Source organism: Tachypleus tridentatus, chromosome 10 (genome assembly GCF_004210375.1).
Source record: "Tachypleus tridentatus isolate NWPU-2018 chromosome 10, ASM421037v1, whole genome shotgun sequence".
Classification (NCBI taxonomy): domain Eukaryota; kingdom Metazoa; phylum Arthropoda; class Merostomata; order Xiphosura; family Limulidae; genus Tachypleus; species Tachypleus tridentatus.
In genome coordinates this window covers 43,543,249-43,569,732 of record NC_134834.1, presented here as the reverse complement: position 1 = coordinate 43,569,732, position 26,484 = coordinate 43,543,249, and the positions used below count along the sequence as shown (strand labels likewise).

Below are 26,484 nucleotides of genomic sequence, written 5' to 3'. Positions count from 1 at the left end.
GTGGTGATTGTTCAGAATGATGTGATGTTTCCACCTTATGTGTACATTAAATATTTAAAACTTCGGCAAACATCTCCACAATAAATAAAATCATTCTAAACTGAAATTTTACTTGAGGACATGCAACATTTGAAGTTTAACTTCAAAAAATTATCCTTATATTTCAACATCAGTTGATATTGAAGCATTAGGTTCAGTTTTAAAATTGTCTTTGAGCCTCACATTATTTTATGCAAAGTAATTTAACCATAGAACAATGTAAATTAACCTCTACTGGCACTCTACTTTTCACTTTTTTATTTATTTATTTATACTCTTGAAAAGACATTCATCTAATTTTCACTTAGTCTTTCTTTTTAATTTCACCTGTTTGGTGTTCTCAAAGAGGGTATTTCATATTGTCCACTACCTATAACCAAGTAAAAATATAATAATAATTAGGGTTAAACCTGAGATTTAGTTGATGACAAGACAGTACCAGCATATCTTGAATTTGAGTCTTGTTAAAGATAAATACTAAATGTGTGCTGTATCTATATGTGCTTCTACAGAAGAAATTTTGTTTCTAAAACTATTCTAATTTTTCTAACATTTATTTTAATAGTAATTAAGTGTTTGAATTGTACAAGACTGAAGATTTAAAGATGGTGTTTCCATTTCATAAAGTAGGCCTAAGTTGATCTTTCTGATTATACATTTCTTATTGATTAATTTATTCAAAGAGCAGATTGTAATATTGTTTTTACCATTATTTTGTATTCTGTTACAGCAGTTAATGTTCAAGAATGTACTTTTGATAACCTTATAAACAAAACATAAGTAATTTGCTAGATCACAGTAATATAACCCCAGACATTAATTTATCTCAAAGTTTTAGACATATAAATGTAACCTTTCTGTTTCTGAAAGTAAACATAAGGTGGTATTTTAGTAAAACAATAAAATTAGTAAAAGTACAGTAATTATTATGCTGCACCACTATTTCTAAGTTTATTTGATATAGAAATTGCATCTTAAACAGACTCAGAGGAAAATTTTCATATGATTGATTCATGTTCATATTGCTACCTTTGGTGCAGTGATAAGTCTTGAGGGCTCATCACTAAAAACTAGATTTCAATACCCTTGATGGACACAGCATAGATAACCATCCTATTGTGTGGTTTTGTACTTAACAAGAAATAAAATAGAGGTGCTTACTTCAACCTCAGTTTCCCTAACCAGTTTCTGTATGTCATTACATGTTAAACGAGGGTTCCTACTAACTTCTCTGAGAACCTTCCTCTTGGCGCTCTCTGGAATTTTGGTGGGGCGTCCAGAAAGAGGGAGGTTAGCAGTTGATTCTGTAAGCTTAAACTTGGCAATTATGCTTTGAACAGTAGATTTCGACACATTAAGTTGTGTAGCATTACCAGAGAAAGGCACACGAGACTTGTATTTTACAATAATTTGGTTTTTTAAAGCATTGGATAGTTGTTTCCTGTTTGCCATGATGACCAAGCAGATAATGACGGAGATGGCGCTAAATTGCAGGAAGTATATTTTTTGCTGGCTAAATTTCAATAATTATGAACCCAGTGTCTGGTTCTGGAATGGTATAATGTAGTGCATTTGCCAAACTAAACAAAATTTTTACAGGAATATCAGTTTTTTCACACGTTCTGAACTGTACGAACACTTTCTGCTCATCCTATTTTTGGTTATTTGTTTATAAACAGTTTATTTGTCATTTAATTTACATAAAAAATTATGTAGATGTGTGTTAGTATAATATTTATAATATATTATATTCTGTTAGCCTACTCGTGATACTTTTTAAGTTATGAGCAAAAAAACCACTCGGGACACAGGGGTATGAACACTTTCTGTCGTAACTGTGTGTGCAGATTACTCTTATGTAACTTTGCATCAAAGCGTAGAACAAACCTCTAACCAATTTAAATATAATTTCTTGGTCTAAATAATGGATGATGTTAACCATTTCTCATTTAGGAAGAGAAAGCCCTTCGAAATAGAAAGGATTTCTTCACCATTGATACCAAACAAAATGGAGTTCGTTTTCATAATTCATTACTCCGCCAATTGAATGAGAAGTATGTTGCTATACGCTTAGAATATGAAAAGCAACAAAAGACTGTAGTTGATATGATCATGGATATTGCTGGTAAGTTTTATGAATTTGTTTTTTTGTTAAAACTTTCATATGAAGTTTCTACATGGAAAACTATTTACCATGTCATATCAGCTAAAGTGCCTGAGTTTTGTTTTATGTTTTTGAAAGATCTTTCCAAGATGGTTATTATTTTATAGAATTAAAGACATGCCAGAAAAGTTGCTCTCAGAGTTATTTTGCACCATTATTCTCAAGTTATTTTTGATACTATACATTTTAAATTTTACTTGGAAAAAGAGAGAAGAAGAAGCACTTATCATAGAAAAAAATCCAAGTTTCAGTATATTTTGTTGAATCAAATTTCTAAGCATATGTCTCGTATCATTTAGGAGTATAACTCTCACATATACAGGGTGTTCAGAAAGTCACTGTACAGTTTTGTAATAATATTTTATTCAGTCTATTTCAAGCCAGCAACTGATAGCGGTTTTTAGAAACAAAATAAGAAGGATCCAGGCCTGTATTGATGTCGACAGGGGTCACTTTCAACATTGTTTATAATTGTCACTCATATTTACCTCCTGTATTCTATATTGAAAGATGTCTGCTAATAAATATATAAGTGCACAGTGATTTTCCAAACACCCTGTATAATTAAAGAAATATATAACTGTTATACTGTCATTTGCTTAGAAGTGTTGTATACACCAGAATTAACAAATCTTTTGATTCATTTACGGTGCCTTTTAGCTGGAAATTATCTTTCTAATTGGAGTATGTTCTTTTCACTCTTAAAACAAGCCAATTTCTGTAGATAGTTGCATGAATGATTTACCCAATGCATATTATGTTTAGTCTCTGAACTTTATAACATTTTTATATAATTTTTTTGTAAATTCTGTTATTAGCTGGATACAGTGAACCACTTCTGCAGATGAGTGACGTGATTGCACATCTTGATGTATTAGTGGCTTTCTCTGTTTCAGCTGTCAGTGCTCCTGTACCTTATGTTCGACCCAAGCTACTTCCAAAAGGTAGAAAAACATAGATATAAATTACTATCAAATCATATCCAGAAATCTTTTGTAAAGTAACAACTGTTAGAAGTGTGTAATTTCATACTTTTCATCTCTTATTTCTCTCTATTTTTAAATTCTGTAAGTTTAATATTCTAGTAGGTTTTTATGCTTATCAAATATATGTATATGTATGTATTTATTAACACAAATTTATTACTAGCATATTTCTTACTATCCTCTATGTTTAGTAGAATCAATAATATTGATTTATAAATAGAGTGCTCCTATGGTATCTACATAGAGGTTGTAATAGTAACTAACATTTACAGATCTTTTTGATGCACATAAAATTTGGTTATTTTTTCTTAAGTATTATTTGAAGTGATTTTCATGGGTTTTTTTCAATAAACAAGTTAAATTACAACTAACCAGGAGTGGAAATAAATGCTCTAAATGATTACAAATTTTTTATTGTTAAACAGTGCTGATCTAAATTGCTTGTTAGCAATAATTGTAACTGATAATTATTGAGCTATATATATAGAGAGAGAGAAGTAAGAAACTATGAATGTATTAAAAGTAATATCTTATGTGTAAGAAATATTTAAATGATAAATAAATGGTTGTAACATTTGTAATTTTCATCTGGTGAAATTTTATTGTAGTGTGAATCCTGTCTTTACATCCTTGACATTTTATTAACTTTCATTAGATTGGTAGCCTGTTTAAATTGCTTCTAACTTATTTTCTGTATGTGTGTGTGTATCTGTTACCTAACTACTACTAAATTTATCGACCAATTTAAAACAAACTTTTTGGAATTATAGTTTGTAACATGAAGTATGTTAATGGAGTTCAAAATAAAAGTATTTGTGTATCTTGGAAAGTGTGCCAGCACATTCTGTGGAAGAATGTAATGAAAAAGTGACATTCAGTGTCACAATAATTTCTACCCAACAGTCACCATAAGGCTGCAATGAAGAGCTCTTCTTGAATGATACCAACTGACCTTTTAACTTCAGCCTGTAAGAAACTTCTGCACCCAATGACTGTAAATTAAGTAATCATGTGAGACACTGTGAAATGACTTTAAGAGCTGGATGTTGAAAGTGAGTAACAAGAAACACACCTACCAACACTGGTTTGTCTGCTACCTTTTCATACAAAAGTCTCTTTGGCCACCACACAGTTTATACTGTTTTAAGTACATACATAATAAATTCTTAAAGCTTGTATAAAACTTTTTGTGAGGTCATTATGAATACTGTAATAACCTGTTATGTTAGAAATACATAATGTGAAGGTTAGGAATTTTGTGTTATTTATCATAACATCCACCTTCATATTTTGTTAAAGTTCATAACCTGGATAAGGATAAGTACCTCGGCTTATTATTAATAAATACTATTTTGTAATGAGTATGAGATAAACCCTTTTTCTCTCTAATAATATGCTTTGCTACATAAATGGTATATTTTCTTCAGAATAAACTTTAACAGCTAAAAAAAGGTTTTGAGAGAAAACAAACAGTTTAGTAATTTGTACTTGGTACTTGGGCCATCTGAGTCCATACTGAAATGAGTGAACTGAGAGTTAAAATCAAGATATTTGATAGAAGTGAATCAGTCTGTAAGAAGTGGAAGGAAAGACTTAGGAAAACCTCAGTATTTTCAAGGAATCTGTCTAGTTTTTTTTTTTTATAGGGGCAGGATGAGAGAAGAGACAAAAGAATAGTAATAAGTGGTTGAAGGACATTTATGGAAAACATGTGGTGATATCAATAGAGCTGTTGATCTTGATCATGCCAGGATTATGGTGACCAAGTGGCTAAGATATCAGTTCGATATGGGTAATCTCAGTTTTGAAGACATTAAAGGTGAATTTTACAGAAAAAAGCAAACTTTGAAGTCAAAAGAACTACTCACACTGATTAATTTTGCAGGTTCACATTTTTTATAAAACATGTGTGCTAATAAATGAAACATAGAACTTGGTGCAGAAAGAGCTCTTTCCAAGCGGCAATCCGAATGTTTCAGTTTTTACGTTTGCCACTAGGAAGAGCACTGTGACGTAATAGTTGCCAAACAAACCACCAACTCCAGCACGTTGAATGTGAATAAACATGGCCAGTGCATGGAGAAACAGAGGCGGAGTCTGTTTTTACTTTGTGTTCTGAACAGTGTCAAGTAGCGCCATATCAATTCAAACCTACTCTGAACAAACCTAGAACAGTTACTTTTGACACAGATCTGACAAGTTCTAGTGATGAGGACAGTTCCACGAGCAAGAGTAGCAGAACTGTGAGTGATACTGAAGAAATAAGATTATATATTAAAACAACATGCTTTATGAGGTTTATGAGATTTACATTTAATATGACAATGTCAAAGTACTGTGTAAAGATTAATTTTATGATGAGTTATGGAAATATGTTATGGAGTTTATATTTGATTGTTTACAAGTTTACAATGTTTTTTTTAAAATACATAACATGTACTTGATTACTTCAACATGTTCAAGACATAGTCTTATTTAAATTTATCTTGAAATGTTAAATTTGAAAAATGGTATTCTTCAAACTTTTCCATATGTAAAAATGATACAAAAAACATCTACAGAATGATCTGCCAGCTTTTAAACTTGGAATGTACTCTATTTGGGATAGATTTGTCCACTGTCTTAGACTAGGAAATCAAGGTTTCACTGACTTTTATGTGCCACAAATGCAAAACACGCTCATGAATGTGTATGTCTAGTTACATTCTTCAGAAACTTGTACTTTTTAAATTATTATATTATACTAGTTATTATTCATTGCTTTATACTGCACACATACCTTTAAGTTTGTTATTTTCGTGATAGCAAGGGATGGCTTCAGAGGGGTGGAACCTGTATGCTGCAGGCTGATATCAGTCCTCAGCTCTACACAAGGAAAGATGGTGGAGATGATCCTGTCTACTGCCGATGGTTTTTTCAGTCTCAACCTGCCTGGCCTGAAACCCACAGAATCCAAAACAGTGTGATCCGACACAAAACATGAGCGTTCAAAGTAATCTTGACAAAGCTTTGCATGGTGTGAAGAGTCCAGTTCTTCCTATTGACCATCCGCACCCACTGTCGCCACCTTGCCGGTTCCTTCTCCTTGCATGGAAATGAAAAGAAGCTTTTGTCCGATGCCGAACCGTTTTTACAACCATAAGCAATGCAGTAAACCATGTTATCATTAAACAAACATAAAGTAGCAATATCAAGACAAAAGATAGTCTCACAAAGTGTGTAATCCAAAAAAAGCACCAATAGATTTACATAAAACACCAGCACTGAAAGGAACAAAATAATCAGCACGCAATGAAGCGTGTTTGGCAACTATTACATCATAGTTGTAAAATGTCACAGAAATAGTCGAACAATTGAGAGGAACTTGAGTTTGAGGGCTCGCATATTTTGTTTCATTTTTTACTCAAAAACTAAAGAGTTTAAAAATATGGCAACCACACAGGAATTATACCTAACCAAAGTACAGTTTCTAAGGTAATTATTAAATTTGTTGAAAATTCACCTTTAATTGGGTTTTGAGAAATGCCAAGAATGAAGTGCACCTGGAGCTAATGCAATCATCTCTAAGATGTATAAGAAGTGTCCACATGTCATAGCAGTCTTGGCAGAGTTGTTTGATAAGGTATGGGAGAAGGGCAGTGAACTTGATGAGTAGCGTATAGAGAATGAGGAGTTTAAAGAAGAAAAAGCTGAGTCCTTGAGATATCTTCAAACACTTTTACTGTTGAATGTGAAGAGTAAAAGCTATTTCAATGTGTTTGCTGTCGGAAAATAGGTATTAAAACATATCTGCTCAAAGACAGGAATCCTGGGCTTCCAGTGTGGTTTGAGCATATCAACATGATTTGAGCAGCAATCCAAAATTATAAAAAGAATTTTAAAGTTCTAAGATAGTTTTAAATGTCATATGATTAGATCTAGTTAAATACTTATGTCTCAGTATCCTATAGGGTGATTGATTTGACTTTGTAATATTTTTGGGTACCTGGTTATCTGCTTGACATCTAATGGGATGTGTAATTTTACTACTACTTTTTGTTTTAACTGTTAAGTTGATGATCTAACTAGTAGACCGGTATAATTATGGGATAGCAATTAAGGTAAATAAAAAAAACTGTCATCACTGAGGGTATTCAAGGTTGATTTATATATTATATCTGCATGTACGGTTACGATGGAAAGTGTTCCTACCCCTGAGTTGTGAGTAGTCTTTCCTCATAACTTAAAAAGTATCACGATTAGGATAATAGCAGTACAATATATTATAAACATTATACTAACACACGTTTACATAAATTGAACGACAAATAAACTGTTTATAAAGAAATAACCAAACATAGGAGGGGCAGAAAGTGTTTGTGCATCTACTTTAATGGTCAGTTATATAGCCTTTCAGATGAATTACTTGGAGCAATCTCTCCTCATAGCCCTCCATGGTCGTTTGACAATACTCAACTGGTATTTTCTTCCATTCTTCTTTACAGAGGGCCTCCAACTCTTGCAAGTTTTTCGGCTGATGCTGATAAAACCTGGTCTTCAACTCATGCCAAATGTTTTCAATTGGGTTGAGATCCAGTGACTGCGATGGCCACTCCAGAATGCTTATATGGTTCCTCTGCAACCAGGATTTCACATGTGTCAATGTGTGCTTAGGGTCATTGTCGTGCTTGAAGATCCAGTGATGCCCAAGCCGCAAGTTCCGAGCATCATTCTTGATATAAGTGCCTAATATATGAACATACTCTTCTTTTTTCATGATTGACACGGTGAAGGCTGCCTACACCAGAAGAGCTGAAGGAACCCCATAGCATGATCGAGACACCTCCATGTTTAACTGTAGGGATGGTGTTCTTTGGAAGATTGTGTTCCCCCTGCTTACAGAAAATATAGCAAATATCATTGTGGCTGAAAAGCTCGATTTTAGTCTTGTCTGACCAAAGAATACTCTTCCAATAGGTAAAGGGTTTATCTACATGCTTTCTTGCATGCTTCAATCGTGCTTCTAAATGAACAGGCTTTAAATATGGAGTTCTACGAGGATGGCATGTTTGAACCCAGAAGAGTGTAACATGTTTGTAACTGTAGAGGTGCTTACTTCAACTATATTGTGGCTGAAAAGCTCGATTTTAGTCTTGTCTGACCAAAGAATACTCTTCCCCAGTTTCTGTATTTAGGTATAGTGCTCACAAAACCCTGGCATTGCTGCAATGTCCTTGTTTGACATTGTATTGGGTCACCTCATAGGTCTTCATTCTGGGTGGGGTCAGTGGGCACCGAAATATTCCTTTTTTGTGATGGATCCTCCAAATAAAAACTTAAATAGTGAAAAAACAGTCCATAAGTAAACGATCATGTCTTAAAGATTATGAGCAGTAATCTTCAACATCTGTAACACCTGTTGTATCTCATTTTCTTATCCTACATTCTCTTTCAGACAAACCTTTAGGGACAATGTCTTCCTTTTGCATTTAGAAGGGACTTGCTGGCTCTCCAAAGTCAGCAAAGAAGCTTCTATCTGGTGACATATTGGTGGAAACATCCACATCTCAACACAGTGAACTCCTCTTGCATTCAAAGGCAATTGGAGATATACCTATTGAGGTTACACCTCATGCTACTTTGAATTCATTACAAGTAGTTATTGTGGGGAGGGATTTGAAGAACATCCCAGAGTCAGAGATTCTTGCTAGTTTCTCCACTCAAGGAGTTTCTGCAGTGAGGCATATCTCCACTGCATAAAGATGGAATTACAAATACAACCAGTATCCTCATTCTGACATTTACATCACCACATCCACCTGTCACCATCAAGGCAGGTTATCTTAATTGCAAGGTATGGCCATACATTCCAAACCTTCTCAGATGTTTCCAGTGTCAGCAGTTTGGTCACTCAAAGACATCATGTCGTGGTTCCTTGATGTGTGCTCTTTGCAGTGGCAAGGACCATGATACCTATGAGTGTGAAACAGACCTTCATTGCATTAATTGTGATGGCTCTCTCCCATCCTACTTTTGTTCTTGCCGAAATGGTTGGAAAAAAAAGAGCTGCAGCGTTTGAAAATGATTTATAACATTACTTATCCTAAGGCTCGAAAATTGCCGTCCACCACTTCATTTCAAATGTATGCTGCTGCATTTTGTTCCATTACTACAGTGGGCGTGCAGATGGATATCTCTGTGCCTCCAAAAGAATCATTCTCAAAACAAGTGAAATCAGACCTTGATGCTTTTGTTGAACTGTTGCCATCTCCCTTTTTAATCCTGGGGGACTTTAATGGACATCATACCCTCTGGGAAAGTGCTGATATTGATAGGAGGGATCTCTTTGTAGAGCATATGCTCTCTGATCACAACCTTTCTCTTTTCAATACTGGTACATTTACTTATTTTCATGCACCTAGTCAGTTCTTTACTGCTATTGATCTCTCAATTTGCTCCTCTTCATTATTCTCCCATTTCTCATGGAGGGTGGACAATAATCCATGAGGCATTGATCATTTTCCTATGATTTTGAGAGAGACTGGCCAGGGTCAATGCTACCTGACCTGGTCCTCTTTCACTGCCCTCTCAGAATTTGATCCTGCTATAGATGACTGTGTGGCAGCAGTAATTGACTGCATTATACAAGCAGCTGCTCAATGTATTCCAAAAACCTTGACATATTTTCCATGATATCCTTGTCCATGGTGGAATCCTGCCTTCCATATGGCACGGATGATTCAAACACAAGTATGAGATACTTTTCGTAGGTATCCCACATTCTCGTACTGCATTGCTTTTCAGCAGGCCCATGCACATGCTCAGTTGGTAACATGTCACAGTTCGAAGGAATGTTGGATTAAGTTCACAACCAGCATATCTACTACTGCCAGTTCCAAAGTCATATGGAACAAGATTCAAAAGGTCAGTGGGCAGTATAATTCTGTCCTCGTCTTGATCTTGCTCTCTGGCCAGGAAGTAGCTGATACCTGGAGCATCACCAATACTCTAGGTGAGAGCTTTTACAAGGTATTTAGCACTTCTGCTTCTTCCTCCACCTTCTTAGCCATGAGACATGGGCAAAGTGATCACCTCTTTACTTTCTAGCTGATTGTCTCTATGACTATAATCATCCCTTTACACTTGTGGAAATCAAACTGGCCCTTCATCAGTCTGGCAACACATTGGTTGGACCTGATAATGTAATGTTTAAAATGCTGTGCCATCTATCTCCTGCTTCTCTTGCTATTTTTATGAGTGTTTTTAAACAGATCTGGCAGGAGAATGTTTTTCCTGGTGCCAGGCTACTGTCCTACTTTTCTCAAAACCTGGGAAGGATCCTAAGGTTCCTTCAAACTACCATCCAGATGCTTTGACAAGCTCTCTCTCTAAGACCTTAGAGAGGATGGTTAACCCTTGTCTCATTTGGTTCTTTGAATCAAACAACCTTCTCAGTGATGTCGAGAAACCCACTTGTGGAGAAATTTATATGTAAAAACAGCTCGTTTGGGTTGAGAAAATATTTTACTTTGTGAACCTGACGATGACCGAAGAAGGTTGAAACATTGTTCGCTCTTCTATGTAAAATATTTTCTCAACCCAAACGAGCCGTTTTTACATATAAATTTCAAACAACCTTCTCTTGCCCTCCCAGTGTGAATTTGGACGACAGCGCTCCACTTTGGGTGGACCACTTGAAACATCAATCAGAGAAGCTTTTCTCAAACAACAAAATCTTGTATCAATATTCTTTAACATTGAGAAGGCCTATGATACAACATGGAGGTAAGGTGTTTTGCAAGACCTCTGTATATATGGGTTACATGGCCATTTGCTCATTTTTATTTAAAATGTTTTAATGGACAGAAGATTCCAGTCCCTCGGGGCTGTGTTTTGAGTGTCATGCTTTTCATTATAAAGATTAATGCCATCACTGAACAACTTTCTCTCTCTGTTGCAAATGGGCTCTATGTTGCCGACTTTCACATCTCATGTCAGTCACCGAACATGAGATATATTGAGCAGCAGCTACAGACTGCTCTCAATCATTTACTGAAGTGGACCACAACAAACGGCTATAACTTCTCTCTCTCTAAAACCGTTTGCATGAACTTTTGCCACCAACTGGGTATTCGCCCTCACACTGAACTCTGTATTGGTGAAGTTGTGCTGCCTGTGGCCCCTGAGACAAAGTTCTTGGAGGTTATCTTTGACTGTAAACTGACCTTTATACTACACATCAAGCAGCTATTGGTCAAATCTACAAGAGCACTGAACATCCTTTGTGTCCTCTCTTCCACTATTTGAGGAGCGGATCGATGTTCTATGCTAAAGATATATCATGCTATTATTTGATCAAGACTCAACTATGGATTGCTGGTCTATGGCTCTGCCAGAACCTCAGCCTTAAAGATGCTGGACCCCATTCACCATCAAGGACTTCAGCTCTGCACTGGGGTTTTCTGTACTTCCCCAGTTCAGAGCTTCTACATAGAGTTTCATGAAACTTCTTTGTACCTCTGTCGTTTGCAAGTGTCTATACTATATGCTTTGAAACTTCATTCCTTACAAAAGCATCCCACCAGGGGTTTTATGTTCCTTCCACGGTGGGCCATACTTTTTGAGAAAAAACAATCCGCTGTTGCTTCTTTTGGCCTTCGTATCCAGGCCCAGTTGGATGAATTGGGTTTATCCTTGGATAACAATGATGTATCTACTGATTATTCCATCCCACCATGGCTTCTTACAGTCCGCAAATGTGACCTTTCTTTAGTCATCTGAGAAAAGCAGACACTCCCGATTAAAATATTGTGTTATTTGCTGAACATCTTTCGAAACATCATTCCATTCCTATTTATACAAATGGTTTGAAATTAGGTGACTGTGTGGACTCTGCCATGGTTTGTTATGGTTCGGTGGTTGCATGCAGAATCCTCTCTATAACTTCTGCTCACTGCTGAACTGTATCCCATTTCTCTTGCACTGGATCACATAGAAGCTAAGCAGTACTCAAACTGCACTATTTATACTGACTTGCTTAGTTCTCTACTGACCCTGAAATCACTTCATGTTAGTTTGCACCCTGTTCTCGTCGATATTCAAAGCTGACTGGCCCATTTCTTTTTAACATCTACTTCTGTCCAGTTTTTCTGGATACCTGGCACGTTGGTATTCGCGGGACTATGCATTGGTCACAGTTTTTTAATTCGTTTTCTTTTATCTGGAACTGATGCAACAATGTGTAGTTTGTGTAACACTCAAATCACATTGAGCCACATTTTACTTTATTGTCATTGTTTGACTCTCAATGATGGCACCATTTTAAACATGTTCTGTCTCAAGATTTGTCCATAATGTTAAGCAGTGTTATTGGTCATGGTGACACTGTCCACCTAGGTAATGTTTTAGTTTTTTTAAAGGACATTAATCTTTTTAATCCCATTTAAGTTTTTTAATTTATACATTGGACATTTTTTAATGTGATTCCCTTTTAAGAATTAAAGTCTGTGTAGTTCGATTTGAAATTAGAAAATGACCATAACATGAAATAACTCGAAACCAAGACTGGAAAGGCCAACTTCAGGTAACTGACGGTGGTTTTTGTACTTACCTGTTAGTCTTCCTATCGAGTTATGATAATTACAATTATGCTACAGAAAGTCCTTTACAGCTTGTATTACTGTAGTTTTTCTCTTAATGTTGTAGGCTAGATGTAAACATTGATTTTATGCTATTTATTTATTTTTGTAATTTGTTTTGTTTTACCTTAATTTCCTTTAATGAATTTTACTAAATTTACTTTAATTTTAACTTTTTACTGGATGTTTGGCTGAGATAGCCTAGCTGCTTTGTGCCAAAAAACACCAAATCAATCAAACAATTAGCAATGCCATGAAAATCAAAAAAATCCCTGTTTATTAACATGGGAACTGATTTTGCATACTATTTTTGTTAACTCAGTCAAAAATGATTGGATATTGATTAAACTTGTTGGACGTATGTAGAATATTATTCCTCTTTAACTTGTCAAAGTGGTCTGTGTATGTTGTTACTGAAAGAAATACAAACACATTTTTCACACTTTTTAAGAGGAGAATATGATAAACATTGCATGACAGAGGTATATATGTTCTACTGAGTATCCGTTTACTTTATCATTTATTTTCTGTACTCTTAACACCAACTGTAGCAAAAGAGTAAAACAAAAATTTTAAGATATGAAGTAATGAGTTTTTTTCTGAGAGTGACTACATATGGTAACAAAAAATTCCAATTATTTATTTTAATACTTCCTGATTTTGCTTGATTTTAGTGTTATTACTTTACAGTTTCCCTTAGACTTTGCTTAATATTGTGACAGTCATTTAACTGCAGTGTGAAAAGGTAAAATGAATAGTCAGTTATAATCTCATTACTTGCTTATCTTAAGCTGGTCTCATAAATTTAATTTTTTTTATTTGTTTTGTTATGTAACCTCGTAAGTTTAGTTTTTACATTTTAGTAACATTTATTAAAAAGGTATAACTGTAAAATGTACATGTAACAAAGAAGTAACTTAAGATCACAAATTGCATTGATAAAATGTTTTGCACACTACACTGCTTGTTCACGAAATAATTCATGTTGGTTTCAACATGTGCATTTTATAACAAAATATGTTAGGCACTGAAATAGAATGTTAAAAAACTATGAACATTTAACTGTATTTTTAGCTAAGCCACAAATGATTTTAAAAAATTCCACTACTTTTCATACCAGTGACTTTAGTCAATACATTTTCAGATCCTCGTAAGGTACTAGAATGCAAAAATAAAACAGATAATCATCAAATTCGTATGGTTCAAAAAGTACATTTTATTAATATTAGCTATAAATATGTTCTATAACAAAGTCAGAGAAATAGGAAGGCTTTTCATGTGGGTTTCATGAAAAATAAAGCAAGAAAATATGGCATTCAGGTTTCATATTCTAGGCTCATTATCCATGGTATGTGTATTTCTAATTAATTAATGGAATGAAAATCCAAAAGAGAGAGAGGTTGGAGTGCCAGCTGTGCCACATGACATTTAATTCAAGATTTAAAGCTAACAGATTAAAATTTAGGTTCTTTAAAAATTCAAACTATAAATTACATTTTGATGTGAAACATATTAACATATGTTGATAACAAAGTTACTTAATTAGAATTGAAATGCAACTTTAAAATAAGGTTTGATGTGCATTTTGGCCTAATTATACTAAGACTATTAATAAAGCTGGTGGTTAACCAGTTAAGAAATTACATTAGTTGCCCATCTGTTTAAATATACAAAAACATGATTCAAGTAAATGCTTCATTAGTTGTACTGTAATTACCACTAAGAATACAATTAAGTTCTAATAAAAACAGATGTGTAAAAGTGAAATCTACAAGGCCAATGCAAAAAGAAGTTTTATATGGAGTAACAAATAGCCTGATTCCAGATGGAATTATGTAAGAGTACTAATAATACTGGTGATAATTGCTATTATATTATTTCTATTGTCAATAAAATTTTCTTCATAGTTATTTTGAACTAGAAGGTATGAAAAGTCATTTACTGATACAGGAACTAAATCTTTGTTACTATATCGAAAGATGAATGATAACTTCATTCATTGATATAATTAATATAGTTCATTTTTAATGTTTTTCTTCTTTTTGTGTTTTAGTATTTATTATTTTCAACACATGCAACAATTGTCTACAGACATTATTACAAATTCTTTTGTAGAGGTACTTTAGTCTTTGATAAAATGTCCTTGTATATGTGTACAATTTAAGTCTAGCAAGCTAGGGTGAAGTTTGGGTTTTATTTTAAAAAATGATTAAACCTCTCAAATGTACATTTTAAAACATAATTAACTAAAACATAAAAGTAAAATCTATATACAGTTTAAACTGTTTACTTAACTAATGTGTGTCTAAATGAGAAACAGTGCTAAGAGCTGTTTTATGCTGTCTATTTTTGACAACAGAAGGGAATTTTCCCATTCTTGATCTACCCACTTCCAAATTGAAGAAGTAGTAATAAGTATATCATCTTCAGTTGAAAGTATTTAGAAAGTATCTTGTTCAAATGGACATTGGAAATTTGCAACTTGAACATCACTTTATGTTGCTAAAAAACAAACAACTTTTACTGTAACCAAGTAGTTTCTGATAAGTTATAACATTGGTATTTCAGTTAGAAAGAGTAGGATACATGTAGAAACAGAAATTGTAAGTGTTGAGGGAATTATGTCTCAATTGATTAGAACCACTACAGCTGTAAGGAATGACTGTGTCATTGTATATAGCTGTGTTTAGTAAGCATAGCAGTGAAGCTAAAGAGCAGATATTAAAAAACAACAGCACTTAAACTCCAAGGAAGACTTTAGGAATTATGTTAAATAATATTTTTGTTTTTTTATGTGATATTGAGTGCAGCATTTTGTAGGACAGCCAGATTATTCATTAGTTCATGATTAACAGAGATTACTGTGGGAATATTCAAGTGTAGTAATTTTGTTGAAAATAAGTATAGCATTTAAAAACAAATGAGATAGAATTTTAAAATTAATTTGCAAAAAGTGTTATCTTGCATAACAGAGGAAATTCATATTATATATTACTGTGTTCCAGATAATTTTGATTTTCTTCTACAGATTAAGTAGCATCAACTAATAATAAAAGGTTTATCCAAGAAATGTAGTGCAAAGTAAATTTTAATTTCCTTGACCATTATTGAATTTAAAAACTAAACAAAATGAAAGTAATTTTTAGTCAGTTACAACACAGTCAGAAATGAATGTTCAAAGATGAGAGACAGAATTTATCTCCAGCACATTTATCTGGCTTTTTCTAGGAAAAATATATTTTTCCTAAAAATATTTTTGCTTTATTTGGAATCAAGTGATTCTAACAAGTCATTTTCTATGCACATAGTGCTTGTCATTTAACCTGTTTTAGCATATTCTTGATCCTAGCAGTTGTTTATCCCTTTTCTCATATTAAGAAAATGAACCTTGTACTACCTACATGAACGTCTTTAGAGATTTTAGCAGATGAAAAGATGTATTAACATTCATTTGGAAGTTTTGTAATAAACATCTTGTGATACCTCTCTAACAAAATCTTTATAATTCCATCAATGTCACCTGTTTTCAGTTCTTGACTCTCAACTGCACTTGAGGATTATGAGATTCATCATCAAAATGTAAGCAAGAACTTGTGTTATGGCTTTTGTATCATATTTGTAAGGTTCACATTGTGTTTTAATGAGCACTCCATTTTGTGCCTGATAACCTCTGTTGTCTTGAACCCTAATTTTTCAAACACATCATGTAGGCACTTTTATGGGTGGTTTGAAGCTTGGAAAAAGTCATAAAGCTTCTGCACAAAGGCAAAGAATATACAAGGTTGAGTACAGTAATCCATGTCAGGCTGTTCAACCAGTTGAGTAAAGGAGCACAGCTGGGAATGTAATTTGCTTGAGGGCTCTTGTCTTTCATCAAAGCTTACATGCCAATATATTTGCTGAGCATATTGAATTCTTTTTCATAAGACTATCTATGACTATCATGAAATCTTGTAATATTCTTTTCAAGGAAGCTAATGAGGATGTGGCAAATTTTGCTACAGGATCTATGATCTATAATGCAACTAAAATGATTGTCAATTGATATGTGTGGTATATGTCTGGATTATACTCAATAGACTATAAAACTTGGATGTTTTGATTTCCTGAATAATGGCAATGAGAACTTCTTTGTGTAGGATCTTTATGAATTTGTGAAAAATAGTTGTAGATGAGCTTGAAACATGATCTTGTATTTTGTTTCTGTTACTTCAATTTGTTGAGCAAGAAATGTATCAATTCAGCCAATAGCTCCAGTGTTAAGTAATTTCCATTATGCACTTAACAAATTATTTCATTACTTTCTCTGTATGATAGAAACTTTATGACTAAAAGAATATGTGCTAGAACTTGGCTCCTGTATTTTATCTCCATCTGCTTTGTTCAAGTCTCATTGATTTATCTACTACATATTTTATGAATAACAACTTTGATGATGGAAGTTTGATACAGCAAGCTTGTTTCATGTTGACCAAAGTCCCATGTAGTATGTTTCTAGTCAGAGTAATCGGTTGTTGTTAGTGAAGAAGTTTCCAATGTTATTGAAAACAATATGTATATAATGCAAATGTTCATCTTTGATGGTAAGAGCGAAGTCAGTCTTTCTTAACTTTTCTTCATTTGTATTTGTATGCTTGCAATAAAAAGTTTTTGAGCATTAGCATTTCTACTTGTCACCCAGAGTCAATTTTGCAGATGCAATTAAATCTATATCCATGTGTTGAATGTAAAAAAATTGGTTAGTGTTTTCATTGCCCTTGCATTAATTTGATTTTATCCTGTTGGTTTAATTCAAGTTGATAATATTAATGGTCATCAGATTAAGAGTTGTCAGCTTCCTTTTCACAGTTGCGGTGGTGGTGTTTTTAGCTCAATTTGATATAATGACATTGACAATCATCTGCATTCAGAGATTTAGTGTCAGTATTGTTGTTTCCTTTGTTTTGATTAATAAGAGGTTTCGAACTAGAGGATGAAACCCATAAAGCTGTTAGCTATTTAGCTACTATTTTTCTCTCTCTGTTTTGTAATTTCTCTTTCTTTCATTTGAATTTTTCCAAACTGATCTTGTGTTTGTATGTGTCTGTGAAATGGATAAAATGAACACTTAATTAATAATGATTGTAAATACTTGTTTATGTGGGAGAGAGAGAGAGAGAGAGATGTCAGAACATACAATTTAAGTGAATGACCACAACCTAATTAATGTAAGTAGGTATGTAACTCTCTTGAAAGTTCTTTACAAAAATTAAACTATTGATGAAATCCTTTTAAATTTTGCTTCAGTAGCCTTAAAATTATGTAGCTTTAGTAAAATAAGATATTTTATTTTTTTATAATTAAACCTTTGTTTTTTACTGTAGTTATTTGTACTCAGACTCTGAATAGCTCATATGAAATGCTATTTTCATTCGAGTATAAAAGCATCTCACAGTTTTCACCTATCATTTGTATAATCTATCGAACATCCTCATTATCTTCAGATTTCATCATCAATGTAGAGTGAAATGTTTAAAATAAGAAACAGAAATATGTGCATACCTTTAAAATCTTCATTGAATAATTTGAAACTTCTTTTTGTCATGTGCATACTTTCACTTTTCTTTCTTTTCACTTGTTTATTTTTAGTTATCTTTTCCAATTTTTTTCGATGGCAACACTGTCAATATGTCCCTGCAGTGCTCTTTGTATAAGCGAATCTCATGCACAAATTCGAAAGGTCTAGCTTGCGCATATGAATGATGCCATCTTGCTCAGACATTTTGACAGACAAAACTACAAGAAGTTAAATGTATAAAAATCATAAAAAATTCAAATATGCATTTTAAAACACAAATAATACATAATTAATGCAGTCTAACTGGTCAGCAAATTAATACATAAAAGGCAAAAACTCTTGCAAAGCACTTTTTATGCACCAGTAAAACAATGGAGTAAGTGTCTTTTCAATTTCAGGCTATAATTGAATAGTGTGAAATCTGCTCTTTTTATGGGTATGAAAATCCTATTCAACTTCAAACTGTCACTTGGCAACACAACCTTGACTTTGCAAGTGGGTGTGGCTGACCTTAAACTAACAAATATTAGAATGTTGTTTTACATGGAGAGAAATTTTTGGGAGTTTCCTCCTGCTGGTGAGAAACAACTGAAAATGTACTTTGACTGTCTATGCTGACAGTTTATATTAGCTTCTCACCGTTTTTTGTTAGAGCTCTTAAACCATTAGTGAATCACGTGATAATAAAATCTGCTGTTTTAGATGTGTGTATTTTTTTCAGAAATAAAGCAGTGAAACTTAGATAATGTAAACTTTAAATTATAATGTTCTTGATGATAGTAATTTCATCAAAATATGTTTGTAGTAAAGTAGTTTGTTTCAATTTTGAATTTAATTTTATAATATCTCATGACGTACAAAAAGAGGTTTAATGAGTTACTTAGCTGGAGCCATATGGTTAATAGTTCCATAGCAAATGATTGCATATCACTTTTTGTACTTTACCCCAAACCTTTTAATTTTGTAATTGTGTGACTTGTGTTTTATATTTTCCAGTTGATGATGCATGTCAAGCTGTCAAAGAATTATTTACAGCTGATGGATTGGCCAGTGTAGGCCCACAAGTAATTGTTTTTTTACAGGATAACAATTTGCAAATTCTGATCAAGAAACATAGACAATTGATACAATATATATTAAAAGCTTAAACACTGTCATATACCTTGTTAATAATGACTAAAATCTTTACTTGAATAAAATCCTAATCATTTGAGAGTTAAGAATTGAAAGATATAGATATCTTCAATCTCTCATAACAACTTTAATTTTGTCATATTCTAGATTTACTGCTTCATTGTACAATAAGAATCTATTTGTTGGGCACAAGCTTAGCTGACAGCACTATGAAAATGTGGAGTGAAGAAATTTTGATTTGCCGAATTATGTCATTTACTTGGTGTGACTCTGTTTAATTTTATTTAGCACTGGCAAAGTTAATTTTACAAATTGTATGCAAGTATGCTTGGTCAAAGTAGGGCTATAACTAGTCACAGTATTTGGAGGCAAGTCAGTCAAATCTCTGCACTCTTACAGTGCATGATAGGCTTACCTACATCACACACAAATTGTCTCTATTTTCTCTCTCTTCAAAAATAAATATATTTGGATAGAAGGGAAGCATTTTTCTAAAACAATTATATACATAAATACATACATATATAATGCTGCTTTTTTTTTTTAGAACTCAGGCATAAGGCTTCAGCATCATTACCCTGTCTTAATCTGCCCCTACCCTCTTTGAACAGGCTAGTTAAAAGGCATGTCACAATGTTTTAGAGAGTTATTTTCAAAGCACAATTAAACAACTTTCTTATAATTATGTGACACAATTCTTGACATCACAGTGTAGTTTATAGCTCAGATTTTAGTATTGTGTGTTTTAATTTCCTACTTTGAAAGAAAATACTTAAGTGCCAAATATACTTTTTTATATATCATACAGAATGCCTTTTTGTTTTATTACACAGTTTATATTTTATTGTGCTTACTGTATAACATCTATAATGATTAATGAATTATAAACTTAAACTTCAGACATACAAGCTAGAATATAAAATAAGTACCTTCCACCTTCTTTATTTCCAATTATGTCTAATTCTTGTAAGTAATTGTTTATAATAAATAGAAAGAGCACATTCTAAACTGTAAATCTGAAAGTATTTTGTAGTTGGCTTAAAGGGTAAACTTGTAAATGTTAGAAAACATTAAAGTCTATGGAATAAGTTACTGCTCTTCTAAATTGCCTATAACTTAGAAACTTGGGTAAATTACTGTGGTTTTATGTGCACCAGTATTGTAATTTGTTCATTTTTTTCCTTTTCTATAATGCATATTTGCAGTCTACAGAAGTAAGTTTGTCTTTTTTGTTGTTGTTGAATGATATTTTAATATGCTTTAGCCCTTTACCTCAAGAAAATCACAATAGCTTTATTTAATTCCCTTACAACACAGTTCAGTTCTTTGCTTATGAGGATCCCTTCACCCCAAATTTAACCTTAGATTGTTTTCAGTAAATAAAATATTTTTTTGGTGTGGTGAATGCTCTTTTATCTTAATTTTAAAGAATCATAACACAGTTCTTTCCTTATTCTCTTTTCCTGTAGGCTCAGGAATTATTAGTTTAAAACAAGCTCGTCATCCTTGTATGGAGTTGCAAGAAAATGTTTCTTTCATTCCAAATGATATAAACTTTGAACAAGGTAAAGTAATTTGTAAAAGATTGAGTATCTGTATGAGCATATTATTAAAATATTCATTCTTTTATATTAAAGATATTTCAGAGTCTTGTCATTTTTTATAAAAAGTATTTTTAAAAAAATATTTTATATGAATATCATTTTAAAATTATATTTTTAATGTATATTGCCATTTTTAAGTTCTAGCAACAACTAGTTTTTCTATTCTTAATGTAATTTTTAAAATTGACCAAGTACTGGTATAAATTATAGAAAAACATGCTTGTTTGAAGTTATTGAGAAATAAGCAATGACACTTAATCATTCTGTAGAACTCAGAATAAATTTTTGAATATTTTATTTTTGAAATGAAATGTGAATAATAATAAGCTATATTTCAATTAAACAATGGCATTTGATGTTTTGCTCATTTCATAATATTTATACTTGTAAACTTTTCATAAGGTAAAAGTATCTTTCACATCATTACGGGTCCCAACATGAGTGGAAAGTCAACTTACATTCGCTCAGTAAGTTTTTACATTTCATTGTAAATTAACTGGTTTTTGTGAAAGTATATACAAACATGAATGAATGTTAATTTTCTTAGAACATTTTAAAATATCATGAGCAGTAAAACCTATTTGCATTTGTTAAGAAACTGTCATTTCATATGAATATAATTACCTTTATGTGGTTTTCATTCTCTTTCATTGATTTTGTTAGTTAATCCTCTGCATTCCATCCTCTGTTAGCATGCAGTGAGAATGTCTAATAAGGCTTTGCTTTGAATATAGTCACAGGCAAAACTGAATATTTTAACAGAGCATATGATCAATTATTTAGGTCAATGTAAAATTAGTAAATTGGTTTGGGAAGTAAATTTTGGTTTCATGGGAAAGTGAGAAGACCAGCTCCTCTAAGGAATTAAAACAGAATCTAATGGAAATTCATGAGAGTTAGTTAGAAGCAAACTCTAGATCACTGAATCTGAATATTTTTTTTAGATAGGTTTTTAATATGTTCTTTTCTTTCTTTCAAATTACATATTTGAAAGCTACAGAAATTTATTTTCATTACAAAGCTAACTAAGATTTTGCAAGTATGGTAGGTGACGGTATAATATTTCAGTGACTCAGCTTATTTTATTGATCATTATTAGTATATTTATCATATTGAAGCAATGTCATTAAATAAAAAGTGGGAACAATCTACATAAAAACTCACTAAATGATTCTTCATAACTAAGCAGCTCTATGCCATCATCAGGAGTAAAGCACACAATGAGCAGGGAGCTTTATAAGAATTTTAATGATTATTATGAATATATGCTATTTTGTGTAAGAAGATAATATATGTTTTTCCAAGACTGTGTTAACACCAGCAAACCCTTCCATATTTATTTAGAAACAGATTAATTTACACAACAAACTTTCTGCTGATTATCTGATATTGAATTCACTTTGATTAAGTATTGGGTTCATTGAAAATTATTGTTTTATATAAATCTATCAAATGACCTAGGCCTGGCATGGTCAGGTGATTAGGGCATTTGACTAAACTAATGAAAAGAACTGTTTGAAGTATGTTTTCTTTAGTGATAGAGCAAAATAATGATGAAGTGTTTGCTTTTATAATAGGTGGCTCTGAACATTCTCATGGCACAGATAGGTTGTTTTGTTCCCAGTGAAGAAGCACTTGTATCAGTAGTGGATGCAATTTTTGCTAGAGTTGGTGCAGAAGACAGACAGTTAAAAGGAGTTTCAACTTTCATGGCAGAGATGTTGGAAACTTCCTCTATTTTAAAAGTATGTTTATTATTGGGAAATTTGTACTTCTATTTCTTTCTTTCAGTGAGTCACAAGCCAAATTAATTTATGTTTCCATTACTCGATTACATTCAGTTAATCAAATTAGTACAGTGCTCCTCAAACTTCTTATTCTTCTCTTCGGCAATTTCATTCTGAGCTAATTTAACATTGACCATTAATTTTGTAAGCCAAGAATTTTTGCACCTTGGAAGCTAGTTGAGACAACAACTATTTAGGATGAACTGTTTGACAAGCAGGATTCAAACTAGTGGCCCTTAAATTGCAAGTCAAGCATCTTAAGCCACAAAGCCAAACCAGGCTCATAGTTCTCTTCAAACTATGGCACTTAAAAGAAAGAAGGAAATAAAACTTTGGCAGCAGGTGCTTTCTCTGGTTGGCAACTAAAAATTAGTAATAATGCTAGATGGTCTTAATAACTTGACCACAACAAAGACAAGAACAGCAAGTTTGGTGACAATATTTTCATTATTTGAGTAGTTGGAAAAATCAAATTTCAATACAATGATTCACCTTTCTATGCAGATCAGCTACTTTCTTCTTGAACTTCCATTATTTTTCCATGGAGACTTGCATGCTACTAGTCTTATGAAAATTCTACCTGAAATTCCTGTGAAATTGCACTACTGCATGATGATGAATCATGCAGCAGAACCCTCCACCAGTAGGAGTGCAACACACTTTGCTTTGTAAATGCTCATTCCACATTCATGTGTAAAAATTCTTTCTTTTCTATAGAACAGTCATACTAAGATGTGTTTACTTTTACTGAGTCTTGCTGAAGTGGACATTATATTTTAAACCTTTCAATATGAATTTACAAACTAATGTGATTCTTTTCCTGCTGATATGAGTACAAATATAATTAAAATTACTAATAATTTAGGAAGTTATTTGCATGTTGAGATCATGGCAGCTGTTGTCCAAAGTGTGATGGAGACCATGCTTCTGCCTAGAATCTCTTTTACTACCTGCTACAAATCCTCTTCCCAGAATTTTGAAGTGGGAATTAAAGATGATGAAATAGTTTTTTGTTTTCTTTTTCACCTTTTACTTTTTTACCTTTAAAATATTTCTTCCCACTCACCTGACATATATCCATGGTTTCCTTTCTTTTCTTTACACATTAGTGTTATGCTTGACTTCTTCTTCAGGTTTAAATTTGTTCCTGCTGTTTTATGCCTTGCCAAAAAACACATATCATAAACTATTTCTATATAGTTTATTATTCGTTAACATGTCCTTGTAATATATGCTGTTTAGATCTAGTTACAGTTACGGCAGAAAGTATTCGTACCCCTGTGTCCCAAGTAGTTTTTTTGCTCATAACTTAAAAAGTATCATGATTAGGCTAATAGAAGTATAATATATTATACTAACACACATCTACATAATTTTTTATGTAAATTAAACGACAAATAAACTGTTTATAAACAAATAACCAAAAATAGGAGGAGCAGAATGTGTTCGTACAGTTCAGAACGTGTGGAAAAACTGATATTCCCATAAAAATTTTGTCTAGTTTGGTGAATAAACTACATTATACCATTCCAGAACTAGACACTGGGTTTATAATTATTGGAATTTAGCCAGCAAAAAATTTAAAATTTACTTTCAGCAATTTAGCGTTGTCTTCATCATTATCATCCAGAGAGAACCAAGAGGAAGGTTCTCAGAGAAGTTAGTAGGAACACTCGTTTAACACATAATGACATACAGAACTGGGGTTGAAGTAAGCGCCTCTACAGTTATGAACATGTTACACGCTTCTGGGTTCAAACATGCCGTCCTTGTAGAACTCCATATTTAAAGCCTGTTCATTTAGAAGCATGATAGAGGTATGCAAGAAAGCATGTAGATAAACCCTTTACCTATTGAAAGAGTATTCTTTGGTCAGGCGAGACTACAATGATATTCGCTATATTTTCTGTAAGCAGGGGGAACAAAATCTTCCAAAGAACACTGTCCCTACAGTTAAACACGGAGGTGGCTCGATCATGCTATGGGGTTCCTTCAGCTCTTCTGGTGTAGGCAGCCTTCACCATGTCAACGGAATCATGAAAAAAGAAGAGTACGTTGATATATTAGGCACTTGTATCAATAATGATGTTCGGAACTTATGGCTTGGGCATCGTTGGATCTTCCAGCATGACAATAACCCTAAACACACATCAAAATATGTGCAATCCTGGTTGCAGAGGAACCATATAAGCGTTCTGGAGTGGCCATCACAGTCACCGGATCTCAACCTTATTGAAAACGTTTGGTATGAGTTGAAGACCAGGGTTCATCAGCGTTAGCTGAAAAACTTGCAAGGGTTGGAGGCCTTCTGTAAAGAAGAATGGAAGAAAATACAAGTTGAGTATTGTCAAACAATCATAGAGGGCTATGAGGAGAGATTGTGCCAAGTAATTCACCTGAAAGGCTACACAACTGACCATTAAAGTAGACACACAAACACTTTCTGCCCCTCCTATGTTTGGTTATTTGTTTATAAACAGTTTATTTGTCGTTCAATTTACATAAAAATTTATGTAGATGTGTGTTAGTATAATGTTTATAGTATATTATACTTCTATTAGCCTCATCATGATACTTTTTACGTTATGAGCAAAAAACTACTCAGGACGCAGGGTTACAAACACTTTCTGTTGTAACTGTACTTACTCCTTAACATATACTATAAGCATATTTAATAATAGGTCATCTCTCCTTCATATGTACACATAGAAGTTAATGGCTAGTCATGTTTACTCATTCCTTACTATGTAAACATAGACAGTAATTTTTATTACAGTTGTTGCTCTCTAGCATGCTACACACATTCTTTGATATTTAATTCTGTTCTATTCTTAACCATATGGTAACTGTGTCCTAAAATTTAAGGACCTAACATCATTATCATTACATTTTGTTCCAAAAATAAAACTAGTGGATGCAATTGTTTGAAATTTGACAAGAACATTCTTAATAGTATGTAGTTTCAGAAAAATAAATACATAATTTTTTTTTCTACTATTTATAATACAAAAGTTTGTTTTTAATATATTTAATTGCATTCACACTTAATAGTTCTCTTACAAGGTGATTTTGATATGAAGTATGAAAATAATATTTTGTATCTTACAGTTTTCACATTTCCTTTACATAATTTAAGGTAGATGTTTATTTTCTGTTTTTGTTACTATATAATTAATTTTGCCTGTTATCATCAACATATAATGTAATGTTTAATATCAAGAAAAGGAAATATGTGCTTACCACTTAACTCTTCCTAGAATGGCTTTCAAACTTCTTTTTCTTGTCATGTGTGCAATTTCACATCTTTATCTTTTCACCTATAGTTTGTTTTTATATTCCTTTCATATTATTTTTCTTTTGCTGTTTATGATGATACATCAATTGATGCTCGTGGGGATTTATTAAGATATTTAGCAGACTCCATTCACAGACTTGTTGAAAAAATAAGATGGCGGTTATACATGTGTCATGTTTTACAAGCTTTCACAATCTAGGCAACAGTAAGTTAAACTTATCAAAATTGTTAAACCTTTCTAATTGTTACATAATTAATTAAAATGTAAAAGTAAAACCAAAATGAAATTTAACTGTGTATC

At 32.7% G+C, this 26,484-nt stretch overlaps 1 protein-coding gene across 6 annotated transcripts in view; it reads left to right on the top strand.

The window, feature by feature from the left end:
- The window catches only part of LOC143229157 (DNA mismatch repair protein Msh2-like), a 146,197-nt gene that overhangs the window by 90,058 nt on the left and 29,655 nt on the right, over positions 1–26,484 (top strand). For all 6 annotated transcript variants that reach the window (XM_076461062.1, XM_076461063.1, XM_076461065.1 and 3 more), the window contains 5 exons: positions 1,993–2,164; positions 3,022–3,147; positions 20,967–21,062; positions 21,504–21,568; positions 22,679–22,846. In XM_076461062.1, the coding sequence (XP_076317177.1) occupies positions 1,993–2,164; positions 3,022–3,147; positions 20,967–21,062; positions 21,504–21,568; positions 22,679–22,846 (627 nt within the window). The remainder of the gene's footprint in view (positions 1–1,992; positions 2,165–3,021; positions 3,148–20,966; positions 21,063–21,503; positions 21,569–22,678; positions 22,847–26,484) is intronic.